The sequence below is a fragment of the Pygoscelis adeliae genome, unplaced genomic scaffold, assembly GCF_000699105.1.
Source record: "Pygoscelis adeliae isolate BGI_AS28 unplaced genomic scaffold, ASM69910v1 Scaffold154, whole genome shotgun sequence".
Taxonomy (NCBI): Eukaryota; Metazoa; Chordata; class Aves; order Sphenisciformes; family Spheniscidae; genus Pygoscelis; species Pygoscelis adeliae.
The window spans coordinates 5174836-5189268 of NW_008825113.1; the positions used below are offsets into that span (position 1 = coordinate 5174836).

The following is a 14433-nucleotide window of genomic DNA, read 5'->3' on the forward strand; positions in this document are numbered from 1 at the left end:
AGTGCTCTGGGAAGATCAGCTTTTAGAGAACTTTCTATTGCCTGGCCTAGTCAAAGCCCTTCCAGTGGTTGTATTTTTCCCCTCCTGAAGCGGAATATTGTTTAAGATAATTTTTACAGTAAGAACAATCATCCACTGGAACAACCTCCTCAGGGACATGGTAGAGTCCCTGTCACTGGAGGTTTTAAAGATGCGATTGGACAGGGTGCTAAATAATCGTATCAGGCTCCCTTTAAGGTTGGACCAGATGACCTTTCGAGGCCCCTTCCAACCTGGGCCGTTCTACGATTCTGTGATTTTGGAGATACTGAGAGACTGTGACCACCAACATGCAAGCATTTATTGTGTGATCATTCCTTTTTAAATCGGCTAGAATCGATCATTATCAGAAAGGCAAGATGCTAACTTGCCTGGATGGAATTACGCAGGCCAGTTAGCGCGATGGGATGCTCAGCAGCGTAAGAGTGCAGAATACCAGAGGATCGTGTTAGGATAAAGAGGTGTTGTGAAGTCGGAGAGGTCTCTATAACAGTTGATTACCTCCATATGCAATTCTTACCAAATAGGCAATTACATGTTAAAATGGCTCAGGTTGATTCAATGCATCATGAATGCCACTATCAGTAGTATTAACATAGAGCAGATGTACTCACTCTGCAGCCAAGGCAAAAAACCTCTTCTTCCCCACTTAAAAGCTTAATCACCATTTACATATGTCTAAACAAAACCCTGATCTTCTAGAAGCTCTATATGCAGCACTGTGACCCTCCGTGTGTGTGTGTGTGTATATATATATATATGGATTTTTTTAGTTGTTAGTCATCTTTTATTTACCATAACAACTTGACCTAGGACCTCTACATTTGCTTTCCTTCCCTTTTTTTTTTCTTCTCCAAAGTACCCTGCCAAGAGGTAACGTGCCTTTTCCAATTAGGCACCAAACACACATGGGGGGGAAGTTTCAAGTACTTTCAAATACATAAACAACATATTTAATAAATAAAACCTAACTTACTCTTGACCAGTGGGCTTGGTGTGAAGGGGAAGCATTTGTGGACAGGACAGCCAAGGAGAAACTTAACTGGCTCAGGCCAGTGGTGAAATAATCCAGGTGATAGAGCGGCATAAAACTGTACTGCCCAGGATATTGGGAGGCTAATAAAATTACAGGATCTCATGGTATTGTGTGAAAAGGATCTGGGGAAGACAGAAGGGGCTAGAGAATGAAAAATTCTCTTTCCCACACCCGTAAAAGGTATTTTCTCTTTCTGATGCACATCCTTGTCCCATCAAATATAGGTCCCTCCCATGCGGACATTTTATAGGCTTGACATTTACAGAAAAGTAGTTCTGCTCCTCTGACACATAAAATCTGTCACCAGAAACCCCTTTCCTACACGTTCTGTTGCAACTAAGCTTTACACAGAGCCTAGCATAGCGAGCCTCTGGACACTGCTACAGCACCAAGAAAACCATTGGAGGTTAATTTTAATATCCAGACATTTATACTTTGGAAGAATTTGTGGTAGAGATTATAAGGCATCCTTTAGGGGTCAAGTAGTCCATGTTAATACAGACTTTCAAAGCTGAAGTCACTCCTACTCATATTTTTGCTAATACATAGAACATTTTCATAAATACGATAGGCACAGACAGGATTTTTACAACCATCAATCTATCTTCACTGTCAAACACAGCAGCTGCTTTATCCTCAGCAAAAACTTTCAGCACGGTTCTGTGCCTCAGTCTTCTGCCCCAAAGGACCTTGTTCTTCAGCCATAGCTGGAAGGACAGATTTGCTGTTCAGGATTCCAGGCAGCAACATTTTTTTTTTTTTAGTTTATTCCTTTTCGATATCAGCTGCTTTTTCTCTGTGGGAAAGACACTATCTTCTTGACATGCAAAAGTCCAGACTGCACATCAATGTATGGAGAATGGAATGGAAGTGTAGTATCAGCAATTGTGTATTTCACCCAACCCGCTATTTATATCCCCAATAGTCATGCAAACCTTGCCCATTATACACTAGGGCATACTGCCTCCATGTGGCAGAATATGCTTCAGACATTCTTTTTTCTTGCATTTCACACACTCTTGTGTGGCTATGAATTTTGGAAATAGTTTTGGAAACAGGAGGAATAGAATCCATACATTATTTCTGTGAGAAAGGGCAATACGGGGATGAAAAAATTAATGTATCATATTGATAACAGTGTTTTTCACACAAATACCAGGAACACACAGTAAAGTACAAAGGCGCTCTCTCTCTATATGTGTGTGTGTGCGTATATATATATATAAAAAGAATGCTTTCTCAAATGTTTATTACACGATGAAAGAAGACTAATTGAAAAATTCACATCCTGAACTTCATCAAAGGGGACCGATTGCTCTTCAGGCCTATTAGCTAAAAGCAAGATTGAAAGAGCAGTTTTGAAAAGTTACATAAAACTGTATCACATTCTTTTTTCAGTTCATAACTGGTTTGATTCAAACTTGACTAGAAGACCATAAAAGTTGCTTTAGCATTAGACCAGCTATCTGATTCAAGTAGCACTAACACTGTGTTATGAGTACAGGGTTTTTCCCATGACTAAAATGGAAATACTGTGTGAAATTGGTGTAATTTCTTCCACACCGCACTCATCCCCACCCCAAAGTCCCAACCTCCACCTACTTTACCAATGTTGTTAGATACAAGACCTAAAGAAGATAAAAAACAAGACGATTATTGTTTTGCCCATTTGCGTCTTTACATTTCAGTCTCTACCAGCTGACCACAAGTGCATTCCACCTCACCATGAACAAGGTCTTCATATGTAATTTCCAGACTGGAAAAAAGTGACATGGTGTGGCTGGAAGGGTTTTGTAAATCACCAGTGCCGTAATATTTAGGATTTCCCTGCTTTGGTTAAGATGTATTATGATGCTCCTGTCAAATCTCAATCTTACTGCACAAAACACACAGTGCAAGGGGGTGCTAAATTTATGGTGAAATTTTTTTCCTTTTTCTTTTTTTTAAGACAGTGCAAGGTCTAGAGACAGCGTGAGAATCTCAAGGTTAGGGTGTTGCAGGGTGCTATGCCAATTTTAGCTTGCATTTCATTGTATAAACATTTTCCCATCTGTTTGGTCTCCAGCAAACAATCCTATTGGAAATTTTCCAAACGTCTCTGTGTTTTTGTCTCTAAGTACTGTCCATGTCAAAACTTTTCAACGTATAAATTAGTAGCTATACATCTGTTGTTGTTGCTCTGTTTGAACCTGTTGCTGTCCTGACTGCTGTTGCGTTGGCTGTGCCTGGGGCTGCAAGACATCAGTCTGCGGCACTGACCTCCATGTCAGAGGATGCTGTTCCGTTATCTGGTTCCCTAGCGGAGCAATGGAGTTCACCAAGGTGGTCAGGTTTATAAAATGGGCCACAGACTGAGGATTGGCTGCCTCTGGCTGCGGCTGGATCTGAATGTCATTTTGGCGGTTGTGCAGCATGGCGGAACCACTGACGGTGTCAAACGTCACGGTGAGAATTGAGTTGTCCAGCTGTAACTGGCGTTCAGGTGCAGTCAGATGGCCCACAGCCACTGGCTGGAGGTTTGTGAATTGGGTTCCAGCTGCCGTCGTAATGGGGGTAACAGTGATATTTGTCAGCCCGACAGAACTGGAAGGGGCTGTGACATTTGGGTCACCAAGGGTCACCACCACCTGAGAAAGAGCAGAAAGGTAACCTCAACCTTATATCTTGCAGCCGACTACCAAATATCAAGCATCAAGAAAGATCACCTGAGTTCTGATGGGCTCACATGTTGCTACTGCCAGCAAGAAAAGTCATACACACAGAGGGGAACATAGAAAGCTTGGAATATAACAACTTCCACATCTAGAAATAAGAGGGTAATGGGAAGGAGGCATAGGCAACATTCAAAACAAGCAGCCGAAGTAACTTTCACGCTTCTAGTCACAGCTTCAGCCCGTTAGTGGTATCTGGCAAACAAGGAGATGGTAACACCAAAGGAAATGAAAACAAACACGAGGAGCTTACTGGTCCAACTCCTTGGTTTTTTAAAGTCTCTATTCATCTTCCTATTACCACAGTTTATCAAACTAGCTCTAAATGTTCCGATCACTCTTTTGGTTTGCTTTTAGGAAAAAAGAAGCGTTACCTCTCTAAGCAATGCCTGCTACTCATCACCCTGCTACTGGAGCTCACCTGCTGGATGCTCTGTACAGCTGAATTAGTCTCATCTCCAACATTCCCTGTGAATTCACCTTCCTTCTCTGTGTATTCACTGAAGGCAGGGTCCTCAGGCACTTGAGCTTCCTCCTCCTCACCTGACTTTTGTTTTCGTTTCTGGCCACGTTTAGGAGCTTTCATATGCTGCTTCCCTTCTGGTAATTCTCCCTGTTCCAAGGCTAATTCCGGCTGGAGCAACACATTTCCAAACAAAACATCAAGTCATTTTGCTTAGTGAAGTTCCAAGTAAGAGTCTATGACCTGAAGTTGGTTTACTGTTGATTCTCAAGTGAAGACACAAACTTTAGCAAAAACCTGATTTCAGAGAATCAGACCTCACCCTGTAATTACCTCCGTTTTACCAGCACCCACATTATACAACAAAACAGATCAACAGCTTGCATCTGCTTATACATGTTAAACTGGGCCTGACTCTCTAAAAAAGCATATTCCTTGCCCATCAGCCTACGCCCAGCCATGTTATGTACCAAAAAAAGTGATGTCCCCACCTCACCCTCGAGTAGGCCTGGAAGCTAGCTGCCACCAGAATTCTGCAATGACCGATTTACCTGAACAATCCCAATTGAGGAGGCATCAATGGTAGTCGTCTCTGGCAGCTGCTCTAAATCATCAATCCTCACCGAAAGAATCTGTAGACAAAGAGGTATCAGGTGGTGAACTACAGCAGTGCATACCATAGTCAAACGATATAGCATTGCCCTAATAAATCCTGTCACAAAGCAAAAAAGATGTAATCTAACATTTTACACGTATCATTTAATACAAGGGATTTAACCATGGCTTTTTTTTAAATAACCTTTTGGCATATAATCTTTTCCTTCTCACTGAACACCAGCAAAGTTTAAAGACAACAATAGAAGAGTATGTTTATTTTCATATTCTAGACAGAACCCACTGGGAAGTGATGAATTCTATAGAAAACAAACAACGTGAAAAAAATATTATTATTTTAGCATTTCTATTTATAAACCTATCGACTGTGTCCTACTCCATTATTTTCAGCTGAATCTATACATCTCAGCTTCTCAAAGAAGAGAGACAAATTGCCCTCTGGATTGCAGATATGTAGCTGCATTTTCAATCCAAAAATCAATAAACAAAGCTTTTTGTTGACTTCCTTCCCAGTCATCATGATAAAAAAATGTTCACGGCAATGCAATACTAATGATAAATTGGTAGTTTAAAAAAAAAAAAGCCTCAAAGGAAACGGACAAGCCTTAGTCAACCTAACCAAGAAATGCTGAGGAGAAACGCAATAGCTATTCAGAAATTTAGAACACAGAAAAAGCCCCACTGGGGTCAGACAAAACATCCCTCTAATCCAGACTGTCTGCAGTCAGCATTCATCTTTAATACTAAGAATAATTTTGTATCATCAGCAGATGCTGCCATCACCTCTCTATTCACCACTTCTTTCAGATCACTTCTGAATACAGAGAACACAATGGGGAAAAAAGAATCAATTATACTCACTAATGGATGAAGACAAAACATGAAAAAAAATATACATTTAAGATGAGGCAGAAAAAGAAAAGGGATTTAAATAATCAGAAGAACTTCATTTTTAGCGACTGACAATCAGATATGTTTACTACTGAAACATAACATAATGAAAAGGCTGATTCAGTTAAGTGCATGCTTGACACTACCTAAAATTGGCCCCAAAAGAGCAGAAAAAAGAGAGAGAGAGGGAGAGAGAAAAAAGTAAATCAAGTCACTGAAGGCCATAAACTTTCTTTACCAAAAAAAGAAGTAAAAAACCCCCAAACAAACCACCCCAATATCTACCTGCCAAACTAACTCACCTCTGGATGTTTACGCCTCATATGTCGACTCATGGACGCTCTGGTAGAAACCTTTGTCCCACACAGCTGACAGCTCTGGGCTTCTACCTTATCATGAGTGAGCTGGATGTGCTTCTGTAGCATGTAATCAGTGACATATTTCTTATCACAGACTGAACATGTCCACTGTTTTCCTACTGGTGGCAGATGGAAGGAAACGCTGTTAGCAACAGCCCCCAAAGACGTCAGCATCTCAACAAGAGGAACAATTTTATGCTGGCAACATGATGTGTAACACTAGTTCCAAGACTGGCAAATCTAAAGCAAGCCTAGCAATAAAATTAAGATATTGTCTTTGGATACTGTTTTTCAGACGATTTACCTGTATGAATCAATTTATGAGTCTCCATTGTATTTCTCTCACTAAACGTCTTGCCACAGAGCTCACACATGAAATCTTTGATTCCTGCATGAAGAGCACATTTAGCATCAGAGTGAAAACAGTCTAAGGTATCTGGGACAATTCCGAGTCTCATATTACTAAAAAAAAAAGATAAAAAAATCACAGCCGAACAAGTAGAAGCAGCCCAACTTCACCAGCTATTTTTATCTAAGCCATGCCACTGTACCTGGCAGAAAATGAATCCAAGAGAAATTGATGTGGAGGTAAAATTTTGTTTTGGGAAATGAGAAACTGAAGACTAACTTAAAACAAAACCAACCCTCTAGACCTACCCTAGACCAAAACAACCTCTCTTAAAAAAGCAAAACAACATGAAACCAACTAAACTATGTATCTTAATTGTATAACAGTTGGTCTTGGCTGACGAAAGGACAAAATCTCACTCTTCAAAAAGCAGAATGTGTATTTTTTTATTAGTGTCTCTCATACTCTGACTGTTCTAGAAAAGAGTTCTCTCAGGAAGCATTTAACTGATTCAGTGCAACTTTTGTAAATCTTTAGAGACCTCACCCGTGTGTCTTTTGTAATGCTTCAGCATGTTGACTTTCTGTGCAAATTTTCGGTGACATTCCTTGCATTCATATTCTTTAATCCCTTTGTGAAGTTTCATGTGGTGACGAAGTGCATGTTTTGTCTTCATTCCTGTGAGACAAAAGGTACAGCATGACAATTAGTCCATTGCTCCCACCCTCAGAGGACACTCAAGATGACCATGTTGTTAGCCAAGAGCTCTAAGATTATATTTGCTGCATGTCCACAATTGCGTATTTTTAATTGTTTAGGTAGCAGTGCACATTATAAATTATTATTTTAATTCCAGGAAAAAGCTCTGGAAAACATCTGAGTAACCACTGAGGAAGAGGCAAAACAGCAGGGACAAGCAAAGACAAAACATCATTAGAGATATCAAGACTTATTGCCTTCCACTAAAATACCAGCTCAGATTTGTTCAAGTTATAACGCGAACAATTCAAAAAGTCAAAGCAACTTTGACTCTTAAGGCCCTTACAGAGAGAAATTACTCTCTTCCTTAAGCCTGAAAACAGCCTAGAATGAAAAAATGAACTTGTATTCACTTTTGTGCTGCAAACTCGGTCAAGCAAGCGCTCCTCAATCTCACAGAAGCAAATTTTATTAACATCAGTTTTGTCTTACAGGCCATGAAACCAAATTTTATAAAATTAGGGGTAGTTTATGCAACCGGACGGGTAATACAGTTTCTACCTCTCAAAAATGCACAATTTACAACACTCCGAGGACCTTCCCAATATTCTAAGAAAGGAAGTAGTTTTAATTCAGATATTCACCTGCTATTCAGTATCACAATTAATGGAAAACAAGGCATTAGACATACCTTTGCCACATTCTGCACACAAGTATTCTCGGATATTATCATGGACTCGCATATGTTCTTTTAACATGTCTTTTCTAGCAAATGATTTGCCACATTGCTCACAAGCATGACTTTTTACACCTTAAAAATAAATGTAAAAGACAACATAAACAAAAAAAAATGTTAATGAAAAATGTGCATCTCCTAAAAACTGACTAAACTGGTGAATTAGAGGGCAACAGTCCACCTGTGTTGTCAACCACATCCTTCATGCATATTGTAGCCCAAACTAAATTAGAAGACTTTGGAGAGAGAGAAAAGCTGGCTTTTTGTGTGAGATCGGAAAAAAAAAGATAAAGCCTGAGGTAGAAAAATACTGAATAGCATGAAATAATAATGAGCTGTTAAAAATGATTTTGCAATAGCAGTTTTCAGCCTGTGTAATGGTGAGAAGGTGGCATGGATAAGAATTTGGGGAAGAATAGAATACAGAATTAGGATTTTTAGCAGGTGAATCCTGCATCGTATTAACTAGGAATCTGGATTGTATGCCTAGACCAAATATCTTCATTAATACTACCTGCTTTAGAAAACCAGTCTACCCTAAAAGCATAAATATAACATTTATCTTATTGTAACTTCCAGTAAAAACCCATAACTTTGCAGGCACTGGCAACAGAAATTTCTTTTTAATATTGATAATAATAAACAAACACAACAGTTTTACCTGTATGTATAAGCTTATGTCTTTCCAGATTTCCTATACTGTTAAAAATCCTTCCACAGATTTCACATGGATGGATGTACCTGAAACCAAAGAGACCAAAAACTGTGATTCTTTTCTTGAGACAGAGGTGGTTTTCAAGCATCTGTGTCAGTAACTGTATTTCATTTGGTAATACTAATTACTATAAAAGTTTCTTGAAACATAAACGCATTTTTAAAATGAGCCTTAAGAAACCCGTAAGTTCACTGCAAGCTTGGAGCAGTCTGGCATTGCTATATCCTCAAATCATAGTTTTTACAAAATATTTACCAAAATCATAGATTTATACTCTACAAAGCCCAAACTGAGAGGCTGTTGACTAATCATCTGTGTGAATTGAATCATTAGTGATATACATTTCAGGCTCTTAATAAACGTCTTAACACCCATTACGCAGTTTCAGGTATTTTAGTACAGCCCAATTCTCTAAAAGCATCAGCTGGCAGAGCCACTGTAACTTCAAAAACATAGCTCCTCTTATCAGTCCAACACATCATCTTACTTCTGCACGTTAGGATCAGGCAGGTTTTCCCGATGAATGACCATGTGCGCGTGGTAAGTTGCCTTCAAGGCAAAACGTCGGTTACAAATGCTACAGCCATAGCCTTTCTCCTTGTGCACGTCCATTATGTGCTTCAGGTACTCCTTCCCTCTGCCGAACGTCAACTGTGGAATGAACCAATAGTGAATGAAAGGGGAAAAAAGTCCTCGGGAACAGCAACGATCTAGTAACACGTTACCGGGACCTAGAGTCAGAGCTACTAGGCATAAATACCCTGTGTATCACTAGATGAAAAATCTGTGAAAGCTGGATTTAGGCCTGAACCTCTTTGGCCACTACAAGCACATTGCTACAGGACATCAGTTAACTCATTTGGAAAACTAGCTTGAGATGGTATCTCTGCTTCTTACGCTGCACAAGTAGAGGACCTCCAATTATTTCTGCACTGAGGAACAGCCTTGAGGAGAGCCACGTCTAACCTCCCCTAGCTGTCAAAGCAAGGATGCCACAGATGGAAAAAATGTCTTTTGGGCTCTAGGGGCATGGTAAGCTCTAGACTGCATAGTAAGCTTCGGCACTAGCTCCAGAAGAGTTGGTATTTCTAGGCATTGCAGGGCAGTGATTCTAGCTCAGCTCCTGGAAGTGCTCCAACTACGATAGACAGGTGCTCCACTACTCAGCTCCCTGGGCTAAGTAACCCTGCATACACATATATGCTCCAACATACCAGGGCAAAGTGCCATAATGACATGATCTTTTGCTCCAATTTTCGAACTAGTCAGGGTATTTCTGACAGCACTGCACAGCTTGGTGAAGGTGTACTTTGGGATGAGAAAAAAATAAAGAGAGAGATTCCTAAGAGCTCAGAAGAGATATTTCACCAAGAGTCATTCGTATGTTGTTCTCCCTTAGGAATGCGTGAACAGATATGTTCAGCCAAAAAGAGCCTCCCCATCTCATCACAGGTAACGCTCATTTTCCACAGCTGTTGCCTTACACAGCTGTTTAGGTCACAAACACCTGCCAAAGCACTAAAAAACCCAGCTTCCAAAAAGAGCTTTCTAATTTGAATGGCACAATTGCCCTCATTTGGAAGCATACAATTTTATATTGTTTATGTACCCATTAAGTGGCAGGTGTTAAAATTACCACATTGAAAGCAAGCACGTGATTAACTGCTGTGATACCACATCTTCTTATGCTTACTAACATAAGCTTAAAATCAGTTTGCACTTAAAACCAGTTCACAGACAAGAACAGAAAACTGAAGTAGTATTATCCCCATGTCTTTAAAATGAAGATAAGCTAAGCACTTTCACCACTTTAAGTGTAGGCTGTGAAACAAGCTCGGATTTCCAGGGGCCAAGTCAGTGGCTTAACTACCAAAATTCCGCCGTCCCTATGTCAGTTTGGCCAGTTTTGCTGTTTTTGCATCCCACCCACCCCAGCACAGCGTGCTCGCCCAGTAAGGACACAGAATCCAAACGGGCCTTAAGGACCCCTTTCTTCCCCACTACTTCTTTACAAAACGGCAAAAGCCACGCGGTAAGAGCTTTCAAAAGTCTTCCTCTCTCAGCTGACAACTGAGTAAAGAATGTTCCAGCAGTACTTCTAATGCCATCCTGTTAGTAATAGAGTAGGCCAAGAATAAGCAGTCACACTCAACATAAGCAGCAGTCTTAATCCTCCAAAGTGGATATCCACTAGAGGACCATCTGATCTCATCAAAATTAATCGATTTGTGGACTGTATCATTCAGAAATGCTGTAATGATTTTAATTTGCACATAATTAAAAGATAGTGTAAGATCTGAATGTTCCTTTATTGTTTCTTCCTCCAGTTTTGCTTGCTTGCTTCCTTGCACACAGGTAAGCGTACGTATGTGTATTTCTCTTTTTAAGTGTTTAGCATTCACCTTACAGAACACCACCCAAAGTCTTAATGAATAGCATCACTTCATAGATTAGAGGTAACAAGCACTGCAGAAGAGAGCAGACCTGTGGACTGGCCTTCTCTTTGTGAACCCTTAACATTTTTTAAAATTCTGAATGATTTACAGACATCTCCACCCCCTCCCCCATCCCAAAACAAATTAATTTGAAAGTATTTAAAGCTACCTGGCACCTTTTGCAGCTATACTTGTGAGGCTCAGAATCCGCACTTTCATCAGAGTTGTCATCGTTTTCTTCTGATGAGATTCCAATTTTACCAATGAACTCTTCTCTCTGGTGATCATCCATTAGTGCTATGTCCTGTGTAGGGTGGGAAAGAATATTCTGTTCAAATAAACTTCTATTTCAGAAGGTAACACCTAGTCAGCTTTTGTTGCCACGCAGACTGCCTTGCATTAACAACTGCTATAACATTATTTATTTAAAATGTCCTCCTGCTTCATACAATTCAGGTAAACAAAGTTCCTCTGTCCAGGACTAAACAAGGAACAACTGTTTATTCAAACAATACTCCATTTTTTGTGTATAAAAGGAACTTCAATGTAAACAGAGACTCAACCGGTACAGTGTTATATCCATTAAAGCATCTTTATCAGCACTACTGAGTGACACCAATTCCCTTTCAATTCAATTCCTGACAATTCAGTGTTAACCCAGTTACGTCAAAATAATCTGGGTCTGATTAAGCACTATTAATAGGTGGTTTTGTTGTGATTTGGAACATTTTGATAAAACCAGGTAAGGAACTCAATACACAGGCAGTTATGCCAGCATATACAAAAGAATCACAATCACTGGCATGCAAAGGGCAGAAACAATTAGTTCCCTTGTTTGTTTTTTTCCCCACAAAGAGAGGGGATGACAGTAACCCCTCAGCCCAACCAAACTACAGCTGGGACAATACATTTCTCTGCAGCCTTCCTGTTAAGTTATTCTTCCTGCTTTAAACCAAGCAGCCTCGGCAATTCACCCAAGGTCACAGAGGTGGTTTTTCCTTAGCGTTCAGAACAGTGTTCCGTCGTGGCAGCTGAAGTAACTTCAAATATAATAGTCCACATACTCTGTAGCAATCCAGACGTAGAAACAGAGCCATGCGTAAATCAGAGCACAGCTCGTGCTAGGCTGCTGTAGAAACATCACTGCACCGGGTACATAATCACTGTCGTGTTGCCAGTATGAACATGTGGCCATAACAGTCCCAATATATTTACTGATATGTTTATGTGTCTGCTAAGTAACATGCCTTTTCTAATAAATTATTAACACAATACCTTAAAATGGACATGAATATGATCTCTCAACACATCCACCCTGAAAAATTTACGTCCACAGATTTCACAGGTGTATTTCTTGTCTCCATGTGTTAAAAGGTGCTTGTTCATATTGCTCCTACATGAAAATACCTAAAAGAAAAGAAGAAGGAAGGGGTTTTGTATCATGTCCAGCAGGGCTACAGTTCTTTGCAAGTTATCTGATGGATAGCATGGAACATATTTACTGTCCTGTTTTATTCATTCTGGCCAGAAACGTGTAGGAGCTCCTGTTATCCAGCCAGCAGGCTACCTCAGAAACTGCTGGCACAGCAAAATACAGGTGTACAGTTCCAAGGAACTGACTGAAATGGGCCATTCATCAGAGGTGGACTTCCAAAAAAGCCACGGCAGAGTTACATAGGGTAGATTTAGAAATATTTAGACAGTGTCTTTTGAATCATGAAAGTTCCACCTATCTATAAAAAGACACATCCACAAAATCTACCTTCATTGATATGTAACATATCCAAAGCATCAAAAACAAAGGTCTACACACCAACGTAAGCGTTGTTTGAGTACACCTTGCACCATGAATCATTAAACATTTATAAAATCACTAGTTAAACCCACAGTCTTTGTACCTGTGATAACAGCAACTTAAGATCATGAGCGTTAAACACCCAAATACAATTGTGCCATGACTACACCATGAATTCACTTTGATTTCTAATAGAAAATGATTCCCAATGCACACAGTCAACTCCCGCTGTTTACAGTCCAGCAGAAAAACATCACTGTAAATAACATAAGCCATAAGATTTCACTGACAGACACAGTGGCCATGTTACACTCTACGTTGTGCTACATGTCCTGAAAAAGTCTAGTCTGAGCTTCAGTTTTGTTCTTATCTTTGTCCTAACAGCTCCCACCATCCATGGCCACAGCGGGCTTGGATATATCATGGAGCGAAGGCAGTGTAAAGAGTAACGTCTTGGCTGAGCGACAGGGCTCGCTGGTAACTAACCATGTGCCTGTCCGAGTTGCGAGGTAATCTGACTTGGCACGTACCTCAGTGCAAGTCACCTACCTCAACCTTTTGGCAGGCTGTGTGCCTATTCAGGTAGGCTGCTATTGTGGTTTAATACACGGGTGGTAACTTGTTATGCCACGGTAACTCGTTTGGAGGCGCTGGGTCGAGGCGCACTGTACCCCTGCAGTATCCTGGAGCTACAATGCAGAGCTTCACATGGCACATGCTGGCAAAGACGCCTACCTTCCCGCACACGGGGCATCCCGAAGGCTCCTTCTTGTAGCGAACCATGTTTTCTGTGCTGTGCTCAAAGTCTTCTCTTTTCACACGCCTCACCCCTTAACAGAACAGTCCCCATCAAAAAAACAAAACAAAAAAAATAAACCATGGTTTTCCACTCCAATCTGCATGCCCTTTCAGGTGAATACTGTAAAGAAGAGTGAAACACTGGGAAGAGCCTCAATGCAGAATTTAATTGCTAACAAAAGGATAATTTCTAAATTAAAACGGTGTCTTAAGAGTATAAAAGCAGTCTGCCAAAGTGAGGTATTACGGCTTATTGGTTACTACACCAATTGTAAAGTGTCTGAAAACAGACATTTATTGTCAACACCTGGAAACAGGCAGATCTAGTAGGCCTTGGCACTTCGATCAGCTATCTGGCCCAGAAATTCCCCCTCGCAGTCTCTAAGGAGAGAGGCAACCAGCCAGCATCATCTTTAATGCTCAATGAGGATTTCAGACCTCTTTCTCTGCTACTTTCAGGAGGGAAGAGGGCTGCTGCTGTTCTGTGACAGCTGAACATGAGAAGCCTTGCCACTGCCATTCAACCCCTTGTCCTCTAGCTGTCCTCTAGTTCATGACACAAAGGTCTGAATCACAAGAGCAGCCAGTGACGGTCGGCTACGCCCAAAGCACCAAATTAGACAGTCTGGCTGCTTTTTTAAAAATCACCTTTGGTTTTATCGTCTAGGTCGCTAGAGGCATTTTAATACATATTTCAGCAATCTACCATTACCCAAGTCTTTCTAGAGTCTTTGAGTACCTATAACATCCTTGGATGTTGAGATTTTGAACAGCAAACTCTTATAATCTCAT

General features: G+C 40.5%; 1 protein-coding gene across 1 annotated transcript in view; it reads right to left on the reverse strand.

The window, feature by feature from the left end:
• Positions 1–1466: 1466 nt before the first annotated feature.
• Positions 1467–14433, reverse strand: part of PRDM15 (PR domain containing 15) — a 32509-nt gene continuing 19542 nt past the window's right edge. Inside the window, exons 13-24 of the mRNA XM_009327984.1 lie at positions 13579–13673; positions 12324–12455; positions 11218–11352; positions 9101–9264; positions 8560–8639; positions 7854–7973; positions 7010–7141; positions 6419–6502; positions 6058–6233; positions 4801–4881; positions 4208–4420; positions 1467–3702 (exon numbers count right to left, since the gene is read on the reverse strand). Coding sequence (XP_009326259.1) covers positions 3226–3702; positions 4208–4420; positions 4801–4881; positions 6058–6233; positions 6419–6502; positions 7010–7141; positions 7854–7973; positions 8560–8639; positions 9101–9264; positions 11218–11352; positions 12324–12455; positions 13579–13673 — 1889 coding nt within the window. The 3' untranslated portion in view covers positions 1467–3225. The remainder of the gene's footprint in view (positions 3703–4207; positions 4421–4800; positions 4882–6057; positions 6234–6418; positions 6503–7009; positions 7142–7853; positions 7974–8559; positions 8640–9100; positions 9265–11217; positions 11353–12323; positions 12456–13578; positions 13674–14433) is intronic.